General features: G+C 36.5%; 1 protein-coding gene across 3 annotated transcripts in view; it reads right to left on the bottom strand.

Annotated features, from left to right (window-relative positions):
• The window catches only part of LOC114653293 (regulator of G-protein signaling 20-like), a 149,392-nt gene that overhangs the window by 52,055 nt on the left and 73,250 nt on the right, over positions 1-24,087 (bottom strand). For all 3 annotated transcript variants that reach the window (XM_028803527.2, XM_028803526.2, XM_051929388.1), the window contains exon 2: positions 4,221-4,369. In XM_028803527.2, the coding sequence (XP_028659360.1) occupies positions 4,221-4,369 (149 nt within the window). The remainder of the gene's footprint in view (positions 1-4,220; positions 4,370-24,087) is intronic.

The following is a 24,087-nucleotide window of genomic DNA, read 5'->3' as shown; positions in this document are numbered from 1 at the left end:
AGGCGTGACCCCCAAAAAATCTGTTCAAAACCAAATCAAACTGAAAAATAAATCCCAGAAATGAAATCCTCACTAAAAAAATACACAAAAACATTTCTATAAAAATCCATTCACTAAACAAACTCATAGCGTGTCAACCATTACAAAGGTCAAACCCTAACGACTTTCTATATCCTTTACCAAACCTTGTAATATAATCCCAAATTTAAAAAAAAGAAGTTACAAAATTTCAAGTCTTAAAAGTCAGAAACTAGAGAAAGCAATCACACCTTCTTTTTGTATTTATCCAAAATCTTGGACACCAAACTTTATATCTACTCACATTAGTGACATCACAGGTCAGGGCTTCTGAAATCAAACCCTTAGCAATGGATTACCACATCATGGCAATGAAACCACAAAATGGCTGTGCTCATGAACAATAAAATGGCATTCAGGAACAATAAAAATATAACATTACAAAATGTCAACACTTCTGAAATGAAACAGAAAGTTTTTAAAAAAAATTATGGATTTCTGTTCAGTGTATTTCCAAACACCCAGAAACTAAGAAAAAGACCAGAAAAATACAGAATTAACGATAAAATAAAATGAAAACCTTTGAAAAATATGTAATCGCACTGATATTTTGTACTTAATTTTTTGCCATTTTGTGTTTTCCTTGCAAGGTGGCAGACATACTGTTGATCATATCGGATGCCTGTTGTTTGCACCATATTTGCACATGAGGTCATTGCATTTCCTGATGTCTTAAGTTTCTTGATATTAAATAAAAGAGTCTTCTTGTGTTAACATATTTAGGGCTGAACATTCTTGATGTTTGGAGTTTTTTTTGCTTTTACTGGAGATTTCGAATTTGTCTTGACTAATTGTTTGGTGCTTTTTGATCTTCTGGTTTTGGCCTCTGCTTATTTCTGACTTTGTTAAACCTTGTTAAAATCTACCTTTGGGTCTGCCATTTTTCATCTCCGGAATACCAATTATTAACAAGAATTATTCTACATTTTGTCAGCATGGTTACAAGGGTGAGGCAGAAGTCCTTGAAGGGGGCTATTCAATAAGAGATGTCTGAAAAGAAAGAGTTGATAGTCAAAAAGTCTGAAAAAATCAGCAACCAAAACAAATGAACTAGATGAGTAAACCAAAATAAGTTAAAACCAAAAGTGAAAAGAAACTGACAGAGAAAGTAGTTTTCACAAGCTAACTAAAGATCAAGCATTTGAAACAAAGCTCAAAAGGGTGGAGCGCACAGCTCGGTCTCAGATGAAATGACCAGCATGATGTCACACTCTCATGTGACATGCCATTGAGTGAGGCCACACCCCTTAGCAAAACATAGCCTTATAATGACCAAAATCTAAGATGGTGATCTAATAATGTCATCGTTGAACAACAGTCAAATAGCAAAAAAATAAACAGCAACAAAAGTACAATATAATTATGATTTCCATTTAACGTTTAACAATCATAACAGAAATGACTTGTTGAATCTTCCTTCTGCTCACAAATCATACCAGAAAATTAAATCTGCTATTGTCTCCAATATGTTTTAATTTGAACATTAGAAAAGTTGTGACAAGAACAAACTCATTCATCCCATTCACCTAGACTGTCCAAAACAACATGAAGTCACAATTTGAAGGTCTCAAAATTCCTGTTCTCCATCACACAACGTGGTAATTATTTCCATTTGTCTGTGGTTCTTTTCATAAAGAAAAATTCAAAACTTTAAAACTTCTTAACTCTTCTTTTATGCCCTCCCCATATGAATCTTCATACAAAGTCCATTCCCAATTCTGTCCTAATTAAGTAACTGACAGGCCTCATCCATTAAAGGTTATATGTGGCCGTATTTATCAAGCATTTCAGAGTAGGAAAATGATCCTAACTTATTCAGAAATCTCACAGCAATCAATATATGATCTAATTTTTAGTAGTAGAAGTAAAACATTTTATCATTTTTTTTTATAATTTAGGAAACTACTTCTAATGTCACCAGAATTTAGAAGAGCTCATGAGCAGTCTTAACTCGCTAGGAATTGCTAGAAGATGTCATTCAAGCAGAAATGGTCAACAAAGAACTTGTAAAAAGATGCTGATTTGACAAAGATGTAATAAATATAAGTAACAAATCATGTATGCTACGTGATTAGTCCATCTATGTGGAGAAGCCATACATTGTAAGCCGAATAGAAAGTGTTAATAATGTTGTACTTTTTGGCCAAAGAGAAAATGCAGCTTTGTGACAGAGATAATTCTGGTATATCACAACCAACCATTTCTAAAATTCTGACCCAAATTTTGAATGTCCTTACAATACATGAGGTAATACACAGATTTATACATTTCTGCACCACTCCACATGAGGTGATGTTAAAGCAAGTTGCATTCATGCAAATTGGCCTGCCCATAAAGATAATTGCCCCAAATGTGGATCAGCCTGCATATGTCAATTGCAAGCAATATCACAGTATCATCTCACAGATGCTCATGGATGTAAACTGTACTGTAGCAGCCAACATATTACTCTGAAGTTAAGCAGGGCTAGATCTGTGATTGAAAATGTCACACAGGTACATGGAGTTCTGCACTCCACAAAACACAAGAATTTTTCACATAACACTTGACAAGCTCCCACAGCATTAGATAAACAGAGCCTCACAGAAGATAAGGAGGAGATGGTGGAGAGAGATATGGCACGTGACAATGGAAGATGATCAGGCACAATGGAATAGTGAATGTCACTTCAGAACCAGTGCAAAAATCAATAGTTTCAGTAATTGTTGCTTTAAAAGGTGTTTCCCTTGGCCATCACCGCAAGAATGTGATTTTTCTGAAAGTGCGGCTGTGGATCATTCATTGTTAAATAAACATGCTCATTATGAGACTTAGCTCTCTTTTGAAGCATGTGCCTCAAACTTTCCATCTCGGTGTTTGTTGCAAAGTGGAAAAAAATATTGGCAGCTTAGCGCAATATCCTGCCTTATTATGTTTTCCTTTCTTTTTCTCCTTCTTCTCCTTCTACTTTCAGTATCTTTGGGGTGAAGCCTTTGTGTTAGTATCAGAAAACTTCAAAACATCATCATGAACTCCAATCTATGGCTTATGTGCTGTAAAATTGTGACATCATTTATTCTTAAATGTGGCCTCCTACTCCTTGCTAGGAGTGGGATACTTTGTAACTATCTCCTGTCCTATGCTGAAGCAGGACAAATTCTAATCCTAGTCAGACATTTAGTGCAATTCCTAGGACTGATTCTGAGATACTTGATAAAGATGAGCACTGGTGTTCAGTTCTATGACTTCTCTGCTTTTGTAAGTTGTCTTTTACTAATTAAATAATGTGTCTTCCTCTATAACCATTGCCTACTCCTACAAGGTCTTAATGTCACAGTACGATCTGGGCCCCTGGTATCCTGACACCCTTGAAGCCTGATGATCCCTGATACTTTCTAGTTGACAGGGGCTCTGTAGTTTCTAACAGTAGCCTGGCCTCCCTTAAGGCATTCAGTGCCAAGAAGAAGAAGGGCTCAAATGGGTGGAAGTAGAATCCATGTGGAACCTCCTGACCTCACTCATCCAACCCAAGATCTGTGGCTCAAGGATTGGACTTCCCAGCTATTTAAGGATATGCAAATAACTGAAAGGTGTCTTACTTGTCTTGAGTGACTGGTGACAGAGAAAAAAGAAAGAAAGAAAGAAAGAAAGAAAGAAAGAAAGAAAGAAAGAAAGAAAGAAAGAAAGAAAGAAAGAAAGAAAGAAAGAAGAGCTAACATCTTTGGGCATTGACTCCCTAAAATATCAGGTGAAAGGTACCGACAAAATATGTAAAAATAACTGTTCACATACACTACAGCATTCTGGTCAGGACAGTCTAATCATTTATGTGGATGGAGTGACCTCATGTTTTCTCTTCCCTGGCCTGATCTAGGCCTCTCATCCTGGGGCAAGGCCTTTTCTTTCTCGAGAACAAAATGTCACAGAGTAACATTCTACAAATGTTAAATGAGTACAAATAATTCACCAAAGAATGCAAGACTCTTTCTCATTTTTTTAGAAATTAACTGTAAAACATTTTAAAAGGTGTTCATCTGTAACTTCTCCAGCACTTGAGTTAATGCGGCATTCATCTGAAAAGCAGCACCTGAAATGTCTACATGTCAGCATGTTGTTGTCTGCTTTTTGTCAGAATAAGAGAACGAGTTCGCTAGAAGACATACCATGAGCAGCTACAGCAGCAGCACCAGCAGAAGCAGCAGGCATTGGGGCCTCTGTTCCCGGGGCCCTGCTGTGTCTGTGCCGAGCTCACAGGCTCCTGCTGCACGGACATCTGCCGCTTGCGCATCTCCATCCGCTCTGATCCCATGGGCTGCAAAATAGAAAACAGAAGTGTCACTGCTGGCAAAAAAGATGCTGTCCAGTCACTATGTACAACTGAACACCATTTTTTGTAACAATTGTCATTTGCAGGCATACAAGATACAGAAATTCCAAACCATTTGCTCACTAAGGGAACCTCTGTAGAGTAACCCAGCTGAGTAATGTAATATTCTCTTGAAACTCATAAATGAGACTGCACATGCACGCCAATTATTGTGACAGGAGCCCATCTGCTATTGCAAGGCAATGTACAGCACACCTGGGGCCTCAAGCTTGTTTGCAATTAAAAGAAAGAGCGAAAAACACCGAAAAGCCAGAGCTGTGGTTTTCCACAGCCATTTACTGAAAAAACTAAGAATGAGTCAAGGGGGAGATCTGCTCTTCAGAAGACCTCGTTTTTATGATGATGATAATGTTCCTACTCTTTTTTATTGTTCATCGAGCACACAGCACCAAAGCACTTTGACCAAACATTTTTAAATGGCATAACAGTTTGACTGCCTAACAAATGATAATACAAATATAGAAATTAAAAAATATTAACCTCTGATTATATAGCCTATATGGTAATAACCATTACATTTCACCTTTAAGTAGTGTATACTTGGCTGCCACTGCATAAATCCTTCCTCACATTTTGGCCTGCCGTGCATAGTTATGAGTGTTTATATAGGTAATGTTTATATTAAAAGTAACTTACAAATTGCACTCACATCACAAACACACACATATATACTGTATATATAATATATTGTTAGACACACATAAGTACAGGGCATCCTCAGGTAATTTCACCCTGGATCACGTGCTCTCACTTATGCCTTTTTTTCCTTCAGATCTGAGGATTGTCAAGAGGAGCTCTGACATCACTTCTGAATCTTGAATGGAAGTCCTGCCTTTTCACCCACAGTGCCCCTTATAAGAATTTCTGCCAAATATATGAAGTCAGCCAACCTAAAACTTACATCTGCATAAGACGTACTGAATCAACTCGATTTAACTTTTTCCTTTTCGCTTTCAGCTTGCCTCTGGTGGCCCAACCCTTTATATATAATATAAAAAAACAAATGACGAAGTATATATATATATATATACATACATACATACATACATACATACATACATACATACACAGATATGATTAACATCTTGCACCTGTTATTAGTACACATTGAAAATGTATTATGAATGGAATAAATACAAAAAATGTATTGTGGGTTTAGGTTTTGTTATATTTAAGAACAATTCTGCCTACTCATTTGTGATTATTATTGCATCCAGATCTTAGTGGTAATTATTTTATTATTTTTGCATTATTGTGAGAGCGTTTTGTTTTGCCTATGGGTTACCATTATGTTATGAGTCCTGTTGTTGTGGCGAGTGGTGTCAGACTTCATCACTTCCGACGTCATCCACACAATGCTTTAAATCCAGGTGAGACAGATTGGTTAGTATCTGTGATTAAGGGTAAATACAAAGAGCTTTTTTGTATTTCTTTTAGAATTCTAATTTTCCATATTGTTAGTTTTCCTTTTTGACTTTGACTTATGATTTTTGCTTTTTATAAAATTAGTGAGAGAATTAACCTTTTTGGTATTGCCCTATTTCTATCTTTTTAATTCGGCATCGGATCCACTTACTTTCCGTTCTTTGAAGTTTCAGCCTTTGGGTACAATAATAATATTTTATATGTACAGTTACACACATACAGTATACTGCACATGTGAATACTATACACTGTATACACTTAGTGTACACCTTATTAGGCACAGCATTCTTGTTAACACCATTTTCCTGATTCTCCAAACAGCCAATCATGTGGATGTTGTTCAATGAAAATTCAGACAAGATGTCTGATTTTAGATAATCTGAGAGTGCCATTATTGTTAGTGTCAGATATTTTGGATCTATCATCTCAGAAAATCCTACCCTCCTAGGATATTCATGCACTAAAGTTTCTGTGGCTTACGGAGAACAGTGTAATAATGGATGTGGAGCAGAGCGTCTGTGAACACACAATGTAACAGAAGGTCTACAGCAGAAAAAGACAATCTCAATTTACATTCCTGTTCACTAAAAACAGGAAAATGGGGATGCATTGAGTACGCTGAATAATGTTGCTTGATCTACTAAATCTTGATTTCTGCTGCAACACTGAAATTCAGAATTCAGCTTGCCTTGCCTCAACAGGTACAGGCTGGTGTTGGCAGTGTAATAGTGCAGGGATTATTTTCTTAGTTCCACCCTTTTTTAAATGGATACTTCAAACAGGATAATACACCATTTCACAATGTACACATTATCTCAAGCTGGTTCAATGAACATTATAATGTCTTCAGCTTACTTCAATTGACTTCAGAGTCCCCATATCTCCACGCAACAGCACAGCTTTTGGATGAGGTGGAATAGAAATTTTTGCGGATAGATATACAGGGCACCATTGGATAGATAGATAGATAGATAGATAGATAGATAGATAGATAGATAGATAGATAGATAGATAGATAGATAGATAGATAGATAGATAGATAGATAGATAGTTATTCTATCTATCTATCTATCATACAATAACTCAAGGGTGGGGATTGAAAATGCAACCTTGTTGTTTATAGCCGGTAATACATAAGGGACCACATGGCAGACTTCCACACTGACAAAAGGAGGAAAAAATGAACAAAAAAAAGTACATTTATGAATGCAAAATAACCACTACAAATAAAACTCAACTGAAATAAAACTCTACTGTCTTGTTGGGCCTGACAAATTTTGATTTACTGTTCAACAGGGTGGCTTATTTATTTGTCTACTAGAGACCCAGTCACTTATTGTTCTCAGCTCACATTCCTGTTGTCCTATAGACTTTCTGTGGGACTTCTTATGCCACGTGTCATCCTGTTGGTGTCCTTGCCATTGGCAACCTCTTCCCAATTTGATAACCATTCACACAGTCTTACAGCATAAGTAGTGGGCCACATATCATGGAAATTACATCTTCTCTGCCACACCAGTACATTTGCATTTTTTGTTAAAGAATTTAGTAAAGGGACAACATTACAAAGACTTTGAAGACAAAGACAAAGAACAGTGGCTAACATCCAATTTGTTTTTCATGCTTATTTGTCTTTCCTACTAATTAGACTACAGTATTGTAACACATTCACAACTGAAGGCCTATGAGGGGGTCAGGCAGCTCTCACTTCAATTCAATTCAACTCCCTGGGAATGACCTGAGACAGAGCAACAGCTAAGCCTGAACAAAGATGTAGTGCATCCTGAAGGCTATTTGTCAACAGTCTATTGGCCATTCTGCTGAGTATGCAGTCAATGTTAATACATATTATACCATGTTACTTTACAGTGCCCAGTCGATGTCTTGTGTAAGGTTAACAAGCTTCTCCCATTTCTGCATTTGGTTTTCTGTGAACAGTCATATACGAAGGGAGCAAGCTTTTAGAGACTGGACGTATTTTTTTTACCCATGATGATGACTGACTTGGTCAGCTCAAGTTGGACGGCTGGGAGACAAAGTCAGAGAGGCAAGATTGCGTTGGTTTGGACATGCTGAGTATATTGGGAGAAGGATGTTAAAGATAGAGATGCCAGGAAAGAGGAAAAGAGGAAGGCCTAAGAGAAAGTTTATGGATGTGGTGTGAAAAGACAGGCAGGTGATGGGTGTGACAGAGCAAGATGTAGAAGACAGGAAGATTTGGAAAGAGATGATCCGCTGTGGCAACCCCTAATGGGAGCAGCTGAAAGAAGAAGAAGAAGAAGATGACTGACTTATGAGCTGTGTGCTGAAATGGGCCCATAATTAGAAAGGTAGAATGCCCAAAATCGGGATACCCCTGTTCATATCCAGGTTCATCACTACTGAGCAAACACACTCAATTTTATTTGAACTTACATTGCTATAAACAGTTCGAGAAATACTTTGACTCATATGGTCTTTTTAATTAACTGTGCTAATATTTATATTCTCTGTCAATTAAATTTATTTTCCCTTTATTTTGAAATTTTTTACCTTTTTTGGTATGTTAAGTTTCTGGTTTTTCTGTATTTTTTATTTTTTTGGTGTTGCTTTGTTGATACTGTCATTGGGTGAATCGTCCATAGTGTGTCAGTTAGAGATATGTAGACAGTAAGTTATTTACCCCTCATTGATTCTTTTATAAAAGGTTAAGGAAACACTTTCAAAATTAAATAAACCACCAGCATCACATTCTTATTTTGCATGAAGAGTTGATCACAAGCACAGAGTGTTATGATTTCCCAAGTTTTATTTTATTTTACATCTAATTTCACATTTATTTTTAATCTTTCCTGAGATTCTGAGGTTTTGAAATGTATTGAATTAATTTCTGTTTGCAATTTTATTCTTCTTATGTTTTATTGTGGATGTTGTTTTTTTCACATTAAATATTTTGTTTTCACATGCCACCATTTTGTTTCTTATGGGCACCACCATTTTCAGACTGTTGTAACTGTCTTCAATGAAAGACAGTGACATTTCCTTTTAATTAAGGATTGGGAAATGAAATGTAAGTTAGAAACCGAGCAAAGTCTGTAACCATAAAGTCAGTTAAGTCCTTTATCAAAGTCAGATACAGAAAGTAAATGGCATATTCAAAAATGAAAAGCTAGATGTGTGGAAACTGGGTCAAAAGCAAAGTTATCCAATCTCACATACCAGGAAGTATATGAAGCTGACCTTTATATTCTTGACCCCATAATGACACACGTAGCACGACCCCAGACATCACCCATAGTAACAGTATAGCAACAAATGGTGTCAAAAAAGATGCTAAAAAATTGATAATTTCTGAAGGAAGCTTTCTAGCAAAAAGCAAACATCAACATTTAATTAAGTTAGAAAAAACGGAAAGACGTATATTTTAAATATAAAGTCTTCCAGAAAGCCAAGGAAGAATTAAATATGAATGTCAATTAGAAGAAAGACTTTTAGAAGCTTAGCACTTCTGCTGTGTGACTTCTGGAAGTGATAACATTGTTCTACAGCTATAGAAGATGGTGATGCACTACAGCAGATATTGAAATCTGTGCATCATCTCAAAGCAAAAATGCTGTAGGTAGTTAGTGTTTAAATCTCTCATAGACAGGAACTGTTGCTGATTCTTTTGTTTCTTCCTGTATTTTGGAGTGCCTGTCCTCCTACATTCCAAGTCATAACCTTAGTAGATCGTCTATTAGCAGTCTGCTTGTTATGCCAAGAACCGAACTTAAAAGAAGTGGTGAGGCGGCCTTTTTCTGTTATGCACCAAAAATCTGCAATACTTTACCAATAGAGATAAGCCAGGCTAACACTGTGGATCATTTAAAAAAAATTCTAAAAACCTGAAGAAGGCAACTCTACCTCCCCCAGTTCTCACCGCATTTTACAGAGGCACCATCAAAAATGTTCTAACCAATTGCATCACTGTCTGGTTTGGGAACTTCTGTGTCTCTGCAATGGATGATGAACACTGCAGAAAATATTTTTTGGGATCTCTCTGCCTTCCATTGAAGACATTTTCATAAAGTGTTGCATCAGCATTGTAAACAACTACTCCCGCCCTTCCTAACGTGTCTTTGTCTCACATCTGGCAGAAGGTACCGTAGCATCTGAACCAGTTCTTCCAGGTTCTACAACAGCTTCTACCCCTTGGCTATCTGAACTCCAAAATCTGTGCTACCTCCACCCTCAGATGTGTACCTACTGTGTTTCCCCGAAAATAAGACCTGCTCCGAAAATAAGCCCTAGCATGATTTTCAGGCTGCACTGTAATATAAGCCCTACCCCAAAACTAAGCCCTAGTCAAAATCGTCAGTTGAAAAGTAAGGTGCCTAAGGCCAGGTTTAAACTTCACGCGATGCGACGCGTGTGCCCGAAAAATAAATTAAATTCCGAGGACACCACAATATCTCTGAAAAGGATGTTTAATGATTATATCCATCAATTCAGGGATGCGCCCATTCCTGCAGCATCGGTGCAAGACAGAAACAAAATCTCTGGACGGGGCATCAGTTCATCGCAAGGTGAACACAAGTACATGCATACACTGGCGTCATTGTAGCTTCACCAAATCCCCAAACCTTCATGTCTTTGTATAGAAAGCTGAGCACACTGTGGAAACCCACCAGGAAAACATGCAAACTCCAGGCAGGGATCACAAGGGACGTGACTCACTGCAAGACAGCAGCGCTACCGCTCTGGCACCGTGCCACCCCATATGTGTAACTATTAGCAGTATTCATTATTTAAACAAAGTTAATGATTTATCTGTAAAATGTAACATACAATACATATTTTAATGCATTTCATCATGAAAGTGATATCAAGTATAAATCTAAGAATTCTAAATGTGCAGAGAGCTGGAATATTAAATATTTAATGCGTTCTGTGTGGTGATACTGCTTGCTGCTGCTGTCAATGCAGGAGGTATGCCCCAGAAGCGCGTAGCAATTTAACAACTGGGTCTGTTTTAAGATGACGTTTACGACGGCCTGCTTTAATGACAAAGTAAACTACAGGATTAAAGAGGACATTTCGAGTTTAAAGCTGACATTTCCGCTTTAATCACAAAATAAAATTTTTCATTATGTCCTTATTTTCTTTTTCTCTGTGGCTCAAATACGCCACCGTACATTCTGATGGTATTTTAAAGGTATACAAAAAAAAAAGACGGCACAGAAGATGGTATGTGAGACTTTTAAAATGCATCGTGTCATTACTTTGGGGAATATGCGACGCTTAAATATCAAAGCACCACAAATGCATTTGTATGTTGGCATTTTGCTTCACTACATCAAACCATTCATCAAACATCGAAGCATGCACATCGATCCTGGAGGATTCTAAATGCATAGCAAGAAATTCAGGCTGAAATTCAGGGTTTGACTGTGGAGAGTTATGACAATATTCCAGAAGAAGATGACATGACTGTATTTGGATAAATGTATATTGTTGTATATGAATAAATATAAGATATTCCCTGAAAATAAGCCTTAATGCATCTTTTGGAGCAAAAAATGAATATAAGACCCTGTCTTATTTTTGGGGAAACACAGTAGTAACGAGTTCATATGCAGTACATGTGTTACACTTGTCGTTACAGTTGTTTTTTTATTAGTAGTTTTGCTGTTATTGTTTACTATCTATTCACTTACCTATTATTTATTTATCTATTATAGTTCTTTACCTATCTTGCACTTGTCCTGTGTTTATGTATATTTTACATTGCAGTCCTGGTGAGCATTATTTTGTTCCACCGTACAGTATGCTGCAATATGGTGTATGGATGGTATGACAATAAAGCCACTTGACTTGATTCATTTTCCTGTTCATTTTACTCTACATTTACTTATACTGTATACATAATAAAATTATATAATGTACTTGAATGTGTATTATTGAACAATACCTTTGATTGTATTACATTGCAAAATCTTGGATTGCGTGATTTTCTGTGATATCACTAAAGTGAAATTTACATAAGTGTTCTTGATGATCATTCCTGGTCATTCTGTCTTCTTTTGTAAAATCCCAATGCATAAACAAGGCTGTTCTTCATGCACTATAACTGCAGTATAAGTGACTATTTCAATTTAAAATGCCTTTCCTGTGATGGTTTCAAAATCATTTCTCCACATCAGTAGATGAGTTTGGCCAGATCATCATTACCTTCATCTGAAGATGACAGTTTAATTTACTAAACAGACATGCATGACTTTCCTTTTCAAATTTTTTTCCATAGTAACTGAAAAAGGCCGATATTTCACCAGTAAAGCTTGGTCTCATGTGATCGCATTGCACACAACTGCCTGGTATATGAAAGCAATCGTTGAAGACCTATTGTGGTAAGGTCTCTGCAAAAAGCACCTTGAATTGCAGATGCCCTTTATCTCAATTATCTCTAAAAATAAGGCTGCCATTTGAGCTTTTTGTAAGCCCAAATCTCACACGCTCCTCACCATTACCACTGCCAATTAAGCTCCACAGAAAAAACAGGCTGCAGCATTGAGAAAATAACTTAACACTGTTCTCTTTGAAAATAAGCTGGCTTCCAGAATTAAATTAGAGCACAGCACACACATATACTGTCCAGTATGTAATGTTTTGTGTATACACATGAATTATACTAAAGCCTTCGTGTGGCATGTTGTACTATTGGGGTAGAAGGCCATAGGGCATTATATGACTGTTTATCAGCCTGACAGGGTTAGCATTCCAAAGAGGAGGCCAGGCACATGTTAGTCCCCATCAAGTGCCACCAAGGGTAAACAGTTGCCTGAAGGAAGACATATTGTATTTGTTTAGTAAGCGCCATTTACATTATTATTGTATGAGTGCCACTGTAAGTAGACGTCAGAAGAATTTTATAAGATTGATAAATGGCAGCAAGGATGCTGCATATAAGTGGTAATGGGGGCTCAAAAGTAAAGCCAAGGTAAAGTTTAACAACCACTGGTCAATAAAAGCTTATGTGAAAATTTTACAAATAATACTCAATGTTTAGTTCTATGTGTTTATTTACATTTTTACAATTTCTTCAGAGGCATCACAATCACCTCCATTTTGTGCATTTCCTTTTATTTTTTTTGCAGAGTTTAATATCGATGATGCCACATGTTGCTAGGCCTGTGGTACATGCATTATGTGATATTATGGTCAGGATGATATTAAATATGCAATTTGAAATGCATCTGAAGTTTGTTGTAAAATAAAATGAACAACTTGTAAAAAATGTTTTGAGGGCCTCTCTTGAAATAGAATTTGGGTTAGAACTTTGGTTGTTTGAATCTAGCAACATCTTTTGAACTTTGACAAACAATCCTTTGATCTTTATTGATTCAAACCTTGGGTAGGTTTCATTTCTTTTCAGTAAGGCCCCTAACATGTCTGTCACATAATAAATTATTTAGGTTTGTCGGGAAATCTGCAGATCATGGGGACTGTAGTATATTATGTCACAAAATACCAAAAACATGAGGCCTTGCTTCTCAAATCTGCAGCCAGGCTTTACTGATGCTTAGTGTTTAAAATAACTTTTCCCTAAACATTAAGCAGGCTTCGCCCCACACAGACAAAGGACAAGTGAAAATCTGAATTTAAAATAATCTTAAATTACTGTCAGTACCAAAACTTAATAAAGAGAGTGAGAAACCATGGCTATTAAAAGTGTTTATAATTTATTACTAAGAAAAACATATATTTTCAAATATCAAAAAGTGCAAGAGTCTGAGCATCAAATTCAAAAACTACAAAATAAAATCAAAGAATCATAAATCAAGAAATCCACATAGAAGGTCCTCCAATAACACTCATTGCTGATCTGGAGGGCCAGACCCTCTGCCTGGAATAAACTGAAACTCCACATAAAGGGGGCAGGGCACATAACAAAAAGCATAAATACAACAAAGAATATAATATGTCCATTGTAAACAACAAATAAACACAATATTTGAAACACAAACGCCAAAAACATGATTAGTAACATTTTACAAAATAATATTTAGTAAAAAATAAAAAAAAACAAATTAAACAGAAATGTACTTGCGCCAGGGACATCTTAAAGTTGGAAGAAGAGGAACAAAGGCTCAGCAGGGGAGGAGGTGCTGCAGCCAGGGACTAGTAAGAGAAGAACCAATTTTGAAAGGCGAGTGGAGTGCTTGAGGCAAATGGTGGGCAACTGGGCAGGCCAGTCCACCTGAACGACTGGAACTTGAACCTGTAGAGTTAGAACCAGTAATACAGCCAAATTGGTACTTTTACATTTTCCCTGGATCGCCTCTGCTTTGTATGTTTTGTTTTTTCTTTCTTTGTTAAGTGATTAATAAATCTACAGTGTGTTTTTATAATAATTACATTTAACCCTCTTTGTTTAATAACTGGTTTACAGGGATAGATTTAAAGTGAACACAAGTAATGGTTGTGGCCAATACTGTAACTGACCGTCTGTTCATAGCCAAGAAATGATTGGTCCAGAAAAAGAACTGTGACCCTAAGCTGTCTCCCGTTCCTGTACCTTCTCACCATCAGATTACCTGAAACCCGGATAACAAAATTTTACCGTAGACTTACCTTCAGTGAGTACAACAGACACTACCAGCTGTATACTGATACTGTTATCAACAGTCAACTGCTACATCAATAAATGGAGATTATATCCTTCTTGGGACCTCTCAATGTGCAACATTAGAAAAATGAGACTTTTTCAGCTTAACGTAACACTGTAATAATTGATTTTTTTCTCAAGGCATTCAAGGTTCCTCCTACAGATTATTTTATGTAAATAGCTTTGAGGACCACATCTATATACTTCAATCAATTCTTTTTTTTCTTCCCAACATTGTTTTAATATTGTAAGTATTGATGTTTTATTTATTCTTTCACTTAATGAAACAGTTGCTCCATATGTTTGCTTGTACGCCAACTGCAGTTTTGAGTTCCTCTGCCTCTGTCATCAGTTGGCAATACCTTAATTATAATATCAACAAGATTTTATATTTTATATTGATCTGTTTATGGAATCATTGAAATTCATTCTGTTTTACTCTGTATTTAACGTGGTGTGTGTTTTTATGTATATAAAAGTTGCATTGTTTGTAATTAATGGCTAATATATTACAGCGCTTTGAACCTGTGCTCAATGAGATATTATAGAAGGATATGTTAAACTGAAGAGAAGCTGCACATTAAGGATCGCTTACATGTTACTCTTTTCCTGTCCCCTTTAGTGTATTTTCCCTGCATCCTCACTCTATCAGCAGTGAAAAAACTGGCACCACCTAAGGCTCTGCCCTTTGTTTACCCCGCTATGCCACAGTGACATATTAGCCTGAAAGACCTAGTGAGGTGGATCATCAAAACATGAAGGCTTATTTGTGTGTGGCTTGCTGTTGAGGTTATCCTCCACGGGGTCTGCATGTAGCAAAGCTTCCTCCCCACAGAGATGCAGCACACAGCCTCCTGAGAATGAGTGCGGGATACCAGGTGGATTACACTCTTGTTTTTAAGACACTGAGATTGTTATTACCCTTTCATATCCTTAATTGTTTTTAGGTTAGTGGGAATGTACAACTGTTAAAGGTCAGTGCAGGCAAGATATTTTTTTAAATGTATAGAAAACACTTAACTTTAGAATAAAATTTTGCATGGCAAATGCATTGCTACCATGTTTGTGAAGAAATAACTTCACTTTGAAAAATACCAAGCTTCTCCTTTAAGATCAGGTGTTGTGTATTCAGATCTAAAGTTTGTACTTCCTGTGGTAATACTTTGCATTGATTTACATTAAATAGATAGATAGATAGATAGATAGATAGATAGATAGATAGATAGATAGATAGATAGATAGATAGATAGATAGATAGATAGATAGATAGATAGATAGATAGATACTTTATTAATCCCAAGTAAATTTAATCTGGCACAAATATGCCCAAGGCTGCATTCTGAACAGGTCCCTATGTATTGATTTAGCTGATTGCACACTCTCTGCCATTTCACCTAGTTTAGTATCATTGGTAAACTTAACCATCTTACTATTTATAGTCTTATCAAGACTGTTTATGTACATCAAAAAGAGCATCAGCCCAGCATTGACCACCATTTTAACATCACTTGATGCAGAAGATGTTCCTCGCATCATAACTCTTTGCTTCGTGCGTTCAAGCCAATCTTGCCTACACACTGCTCTTTGAATTCTCACTTTTATTCATTTGACAGTTACTCCTGATGGTAAAATGAGTGAGAGGCATAAGTGCATAAGCTAGCTGAATACATGCTCACTTCTCCTGCTATTTGGGGTAAGTCAGCCATTAAAGAAAAAAAATGTAAAAGGAAAGGAAGCATGTGAGCAGCATTGACATTACATTTAAAACAACCTCACAACTACATTATCTGCACAATACAAGGATTCTGAATTTCTTCTACATTAGAATTTTATCAGGAAAGCTCCAGGCCTGCTCTCCATCATGGTGAGAAGCAGCCAGCAATTTTACCCTGAGATTTTAATGCTCACTTTCAAAAATATCATTTAAGATATTAGAAAAACAATCAGTCACAGAACCTTCACAACCAACAAGTAACAACATGATATCAGTTGATGCCACTTTTAAATCATTTGAATTGGAGTCTGCTATCTATGAAAGCTATTGTGTAGTGTTGATGGGCAAAATTCGCCAAAATGTTTTTTCGCAGCAAATTTTCTGGGATCGCCAGTGACCTTTTACTGAATATTTTCTTGAAAATTCGCCATGCAGGTGACTTTTATCCCGGTGTCTCATGATAGTTTCTATCAGTCAGTCTCTGATGGGAGACCCCCTGAGTAAATAACGCTGATCCTAGGAGTGATGAAACTCTTCTTCTAGTATAGATTTTATAAGAGCTGTTTTACTGGTATGCTAAAGATTACACAAAACATGCAAGCAGCAGGACACTAGAAATGTAACAGTGTATCTGTGTGTTAAAGGTAATGTTTTATTGTTTGGACTTGTATGTGAACTGTGTGTAATAAGTGGGCCTACCCCTTTAATAGTATTACCCAGAGTACTGTGCAGGTGATGCAGAGAGAAAGAAGTGATGAATCTATGTGCTTTAGAGTTGTGCTTTTTGGGTATTATCAGCTGCAAGCATGCAAGTGTGTTAGGGAAAATAAACCAAATAGTAATTAGAGATGAATACCTGCTATGGACTCTATGGGGTCCAAACCTCACTGAATTCATTCTTCCTGTTCCTGTTGCTGCTGTCTACTGTTCTAATATTTACATCTATTACTTTTATTTTGGTAGGTACAGTGGTGCAGTGGTTAGCATGGCTGTCTAACAGCTCAGGTCACTATTTGGCCACAATAATGGGTCTAACATAGTCAACAGACGATTTCCTAGATTTTGGCAACAACTAGAAGACACTTGCACCATTATAATACACTTAAAACAAGTTCAGTTTCTCCTTCCCTGTTGGCTTAAATGCATTTTGCTGAATTCACAAACTTTGCAGGACTCAAGGGGAAGCAAATTCAGCGGCGTTCACTTATCACTACTGCCAAGCTACCCACAAGCCTATTTTAGCTATGCTCTTAAATGTCTAACATTTTAAAGCGCTGTTTAAAAGCTTGTATTTAATGAAGTCTCCTAACACATGTAATTACATGTGAATAATATTTTATTGTGAACTTTTCCATTTTTAACTTGTTGAGACATACATGCCTTAAAAATAAATATAGCAACACTTTCCTTGATGCTTATATCACAGCAGTCACTGCTATAAAGGGGTAAAGCATTCTCGTCTAAACACAGCAATAAAGAGCCCCATTTGGTAAATCCCTCCAGCTGCTTGTCACCTACAGAAGCATTACTTCCAGCACGATAACGCAAATAATGTGCATGTTGTAGGAGCCAAAGATAAGTATCATGTTCGGGTTTTAGTATGATTCTTTTTCAAATAACCACTGCCCTGTGAGAGCAGATGGAGGCTGGTCGAAATTAGGGCTCCATTTGTTTTAATTTGTGATTAGCATCGATACTCATTTTTTTTGTTTTTTGTTTTCTAGCCTGACCTCTTTCTTTGGTGTTATCCAGCTCCTTAGCAACAAGAGCACTGCCAACAAACAATTATAAGGAATGTATGATAATTAATGTCTCAGAGAACAGGGTATTCTAAACATTTCCATGAGCTGAATTTTAAGCTTCTTCTTCATTCTTTATCCTCCTCTTGGTCATTCTATTTCATGTAATTTTATGAGAAGCAAAGCACCAAGCGTATTTCAATGGCTTTATTTTTTGCTTTAGTTAAAACTGTTAAAAGATAAGAACATGATTTAAATATAAAAAAGAGACAATAGATTGTATATAATTAAGCCCTCATGTATCAAACAACATTTTATTTCTCTGTGGGCATTCCTGAAAAATAATGCAGATGTGAAAACTTGCTTATGTTTCATTACGTAATTAATACGTTTTTGCACTTTTCTGGCATAAATGATCTTGTACACAAGTGTGAAAAATGAGACAAAAAAGTATTTTACCCTGATCAAAATTACACCCACAATTAAATGCAACTCAGAGTCAACAGCTGTGCCACAGATAACAGTCATCGACATACACAAACAACAGCACATCCTCCCCTTGTCTGCGAGGGTCTTCATCCAGGTACCCTAAAGATGTTTGCGTTTGGTTAACTGACAGTTGGCTCCTGACGCCTGTGTGAGTGTGCATGAGTGGGGCTTGCAATGGACTGGCACCTCATTCAGGACTGTTCACTTGGGTTGAGAACATTATGTTTTGTTAATCCATTTGGTATAGATTTTAAAACTATATGCAGAAGTTTTACTTTTTACTAGCTGTTTAAGCCCGTGCTGTAAAAAGCCCGGGGTCCTAGAAATTATTGAAATCATCAGAAAAAAAATTGAAATGTAGAGATGTCAGGTAATTGAAAGGACCTACTCTGGGCATCTCTCTCTCAGGTGGTTTCGTTTTGCTGATGTGCTCACCTCGCTTCTGTATTAGTGGCTAAGCGAGTGACTCTTTCTTTGGAGGTTTCGCTTTGCCGATATGCTGGCCTCACTTGCGTATTCTCAGAGGTGGAGCCCTTACCCCGACTCTACCTCTCACTTCTGGGTCGGACAGACACACACACTTCCACGTGTAGATGTTTATATACAAGATGTTTTTTTTGTTTTTGATTAAATGATAACATTTGGTTGTGTGTCTTTTCCACATTTTCTTTTGGATGTCCTGATATAGTTGTTTACATTTTTATGATAACTATAGGAAGGGGGAACAGTAGCTATGAAAATGTTGACATTCTTTAAAGACAGGATCAATAATTTTTCCTTATTGTTACATATGGGAGTTTTCATTAAACATTTCCAATATTATTTCTCTACCTGGATATTTAACAGTTTGAGCTGACTATATTTTTTATGATTCAGCTCTATATATATCAGTAACCATTACTTCTTGTTTCATCCATCAATCCATCCATTTTCCTCCATTATGGGACTGTGAAGAGTCAGCGTTGGTTTTAACAGCACTAGGCACAAGACAGGAATCAGTTCTTAATGGAATGGCCGTCCATTACTGGAAAGACTCACACTGTCACTCACATTTACTCATAGTGGACCAGAGGCCCTGAGGAATGAACACAACCTTAACATCTTTGTGTTGGGCAAACACTTGGAAAATGCTGTTTAACATGGAAAAGTGAAAAGTCCTACATTTGGGAAACAGGAATTCCAATTATAAATACAAGATGGGAGACTTTGTTCTAACGGACGCAACCTCTGAAAAGGATGTAGGGAATTATGTTGACACAGCATTTTCATCATCTAAAAAATATGAAGAAGCTATTAAAAAGGCAAATAAAATATTAGACTACATCGTAAAAACTGTTGAATATAAATCAAGTGACGTAATACTCAGACTAAACAATGCATTAGTGAGACCACATCTCAAGTATTGTGTTTAGTTCTGGTCACCATGCTACAAAAAAGTCATAGCAATACTTGAAGCTGGGCAAAGGAGAGCAGCCAAGCACAATCCAGGATTTAAGGACGTGTCCTACTCTGACAGACTCAGAGAGTTAAACCTGTTTAGTCTCAAGACTACATGGAGACCTAATTCAGGTCTTCAAAATTCTCAATGGCACTGACAAAGTAGATCTAGCAGAATTCTTTAAACTTAAGGGTGAACCACGTACTTGAGGACACCAGTGGAAATTAAGGGGAAGTGCGTTTATGACTGGAACTGGGAAGCACGTCCTTATTCAAAAACTTGTGTGAATCTGGAAGGAACTACTGAGACATGTAGTTGAAGCTGAGACCTTGACAACCTTTAAGACTTGTTGGGATGAGATATTAGGACAGTTTAGAGATTACCTAAACAAATGAGCTTGAGGGACTGAATGGTTTCTTCTAGTTTGTCAAATTTGTCATGTTTTATGTAAATACTAGCCATCCCCCGCGGCTTTGCCCGCGTATTAGTAAAACAGGACAGTAAGGAGGGCCTCACTCATCTCTCTACTCCAGACATCACTCGTCCCCCTCCCCTCGGCCCGCAGCCTCTATCTCAGATTAGTGCGAATATATCGCTCCTGCAAGCGAACTATGATTCTTAGCGCAATGAGAGAAGTTGCAAAATCAACCTGAATGTTCAAGGAAATTATAGAAGAAAAATGGACTAAATCCGTTAAGTAGTTCTCTCGTTCACTAACTAAGCGGAGTTAAGGTTACACCCCGAGGCAGACACGTGAGTGAAGAGGGCCCCCGCCCCCCTCCCTGAAGCCCGATAAGTCTCTCTCAGATTTGCGCTAAAACTTCGGTACCGCAAGCAAACTATTATACTTAGCGAGATGAGAAAGTCGCAAAATCAATGGAATGTTCGAGCAAATTATAGAAAAAAACCCGATCTAAATCCGTTAAGTAGTTCCCTTGTGAAAAGTGGACAGACATACAAATGGGTTCAAAAAACTATAAGAACTTTTGCGCTTGGACCACAAAATTTTTAAAACCATTTCTTAGCGAGCACCTATGGGCCAAGGGTAACCTACATTCCAAATTGCAAGTCCCAAATCCTCATGGTTCGGGAGATTTTATGATGAGTGAGTCAGTGGTATTTGGTTTTTATATGTAGAGATTACTCTGAAATAAGTTTATCTGGGTTCCTTACTGTTTAAATACCTTAAAAGTTTGTAAAGTGTTGTTCTTGCCACTCCGTATTCTCAGTGCAGGCTACTCATAAGACAGACAGATAGATAGATAGATAGATAGATAGATAGATAGATAGATAGATAGATAGATAGATAGATAGATAGATAGATAGATAGATAGATAGATAGATAGATAGATAGATAGATAGATAGATAGATAGTACTTTATTTATCTTAAAGGGAATATACAGAATACAATTCATATACCGGCAGTTGGCAAAAATTAAGTCTATATATTTCACAAAAAAATGAATTCAAATAAATGATTGCAACTTGTGCTGAACAGCTAAATTGCCTACTGAGACTATGGTCATCCTGACTTAAAGTAGACTTACATAAATATTTTAATCTCTATTAACTGAGATAATAATTCATCCATCAGTTTTCTAAACTTGCTTATCCAGAGAAGGGCATAACAAGGATAGGATGCAAGGCAGTATTAGTCCCTGAACAGGGGGCCAGTTCATCACTGAGTAAACACACACACACACACAGAGGGGCCCACTTAGCACTGTCAACCTACCTAACCTGCATGTCTGCTTGAAACACTCAGGACTTAAACTGTGTCTGTTCTTGTTGAAAGGTAGCAGTACTACTAAAATGCCACTGTAACACTCTTTAAACAATAATTATGATATTTAATGATACTTACCTATTTATCTCCTTATTGATTGATTTTATGCAGTACAACAAAATCATTTGACTTTAGGAAATGGTCAGAAATCTTGCATGCATTGCAGCACAATTAATAATAAGCTCATGATATTTGTCATTGGAATCTTGAGCACAATGGACAAAGCCTCCTATTAGATACTTGGAGATGCAAAATCATACATAAAGCCATAAATTCATCTTTTGGTCCTCTGCTTTATCTTTGTATTCTGAGAAATAGGTCATAAATAAATGAGGAACTGGGCAAGTCAAATTTACAGCCTATAAATATTCCACCTTCATTTGCATTGAATGTTAACATCTGAATAATGATATCTGACAGCTAGCAGTCAACTCTGATTACATGAATCAACAGCAGGACTGGAGTTCACCCTTCCAGTTGCAGCCTTAGTGCCATATGCATCAGATCTGTTGCAAATATTTTAGCTGATCAGGTGTGTTTCTCTCTCTTTCAAGCCATTCATACATGTTACTAAGGTGGATGAATTCACATGAAACACCAAAATGCTAAATATTTTTATATATAAACTGATTTTTTTTTTATTTAAAGCAAGCATGTGAAGACAACCTGAAAAGATTAATTCAAGCAAGGTAAGCAAAGTGAATTACTTTCCAGTTCAGAATACGATACATAGTATGTCAGCCCATCCTGAAAACAAAGTCCAAAGATCATACTGTATGCAATCTGCTGCTTGTCTTCTTATGTGATGTGTTTGAACTAGTAAGAATGATAAAGAATTTGCTTTACTTGATGATTTCCAAGACAACAAACTTTGTAATGGAAAAGAGGGGTTCAAAACCTAGATGGCCAGTGGTAACCATGACACTGCATTATTTTTAAGAGAATTAGAAGATGTAGCAGGGCTACATCAGTCCAAAATAAAAAAGAAGACACAAGTAGTAAATTACCCAAATGAAATAAATATTCACTTACATAAGACTATTTAAATTTCTCTGGTAATTAGAATATACATTGGTGTTAAAGTGCTTCAGCATTTAACTTCAAATACAAGACTAGCTGTTCATCTGAATTGATTATAAAGTATGAAGTGTTTTCTCTAAAATTATAGACTAAGATAGCAATTTTATAAGCAGTAATAATATTTGATTAATATTATCATATTAAATATATAAAAGTCAAACTCTAATAATATTTGATATGAAAGATACCAAATAGTGTAAAAGAGCAGTTGAGCTCTATAGTATAAAACAAGTACTAAGCACACATGTTACATCATATATTCATTAAACACTTAATTAATAACACAGCATTCACAAACACTCTTAATTCAGGGGACCCAAAACCCAGAGTCTCTCCTGGAAACAAGTCAGTAATGGATGTGCAACCAGAGGATACGCTCAGAAACACATCCACTCTCTCAATGGGGCCAATTTAGAACTTCCCTTTGTAATGGTGGCCTTGTCACGTGGTTAGAGGAAAGTGAGATTCTTGCTGTTTAGTACTGATACGTTGGTGGAAAATCAGATTACCTGAGAGAAACTAACACAGAGGAGAAGATGTGTAAATTCCACACAGACAGCAGTCAGCTGTGGGAATTTTACCCAGGCTTCTGGATCCATGAGGGAGCAGCACTACCCAGAACTGCCACTGTGCCACTCTAATAAAGTTACATACTTTAGTAGCATAGTCATATAAGAAAAACCCAAAAATCCCAGCAAACTAGTCCAAATATTTATATAGAATTGCATAAAAATAGCAGTTATACAGGGTCGTAAAAGCCATTGTTTAAAGAAAAAGAAGAGGTATTTCATGAAAAGTAAACCAAAAGATCCATGTTTCAGATCATCATGTCTTTAAGGTGCAGCACCATTAAAATCTGCTCTGATGTGCCGTTCTGTTATTAACAGAATCTCAAATTTTTTATATATAAATATTTTGTGTATACTGTATAAGTAAAGTGTATACTACTGTATATAGTGGATTTAGAAAGTATTCTGACCCCTTCTCTTTCACCACGTATATGTGTTACAGATTTACTTTTTTTAATAAATGAATTTGCCACTTTTCCTATTAATGTATTCTCAATAACCCATAATGACAAAGTGAAAACATGTTTTCAGAAATGTTTGCATATTTATTAAAAATCAATGAATCTCTCATTCATATAAGTATTCAGACCCTTAATTCGCTACTAAGTAGAAGCCCTTTTGGCAGCAATTACAGCTTTGAGTCTTCTAGTGTAAGTTTTAATAAGCTTTGCACAGCTGGATTTGGGAAGTTTATCCTATTTTTCCTCTATTCTATTAGATTGGATAGGAAGTGTCTATAAACTGACATCTTCAGGTTTGTCCACAGATATTCTATGGGG

Source organism: Erpetoichthys calabaricus, chromosome 6, assembly GCF_900747795.2.
Source record: "Erpetoichthys calabaricus chromosome 6, fErpCal1.3, whole genome shotgun sequence".
NCBI lineage: Eukaryota > Metazoa > Chordata > Cladistia > Polypteriformes > Polypteridae > Erpetoichthys > Erpetoichthys calabaricus.
Note: the sequence above shows the minus strand (reverse complement) of the source record. Positions and strands in the feature narration are given on the sequence as shown.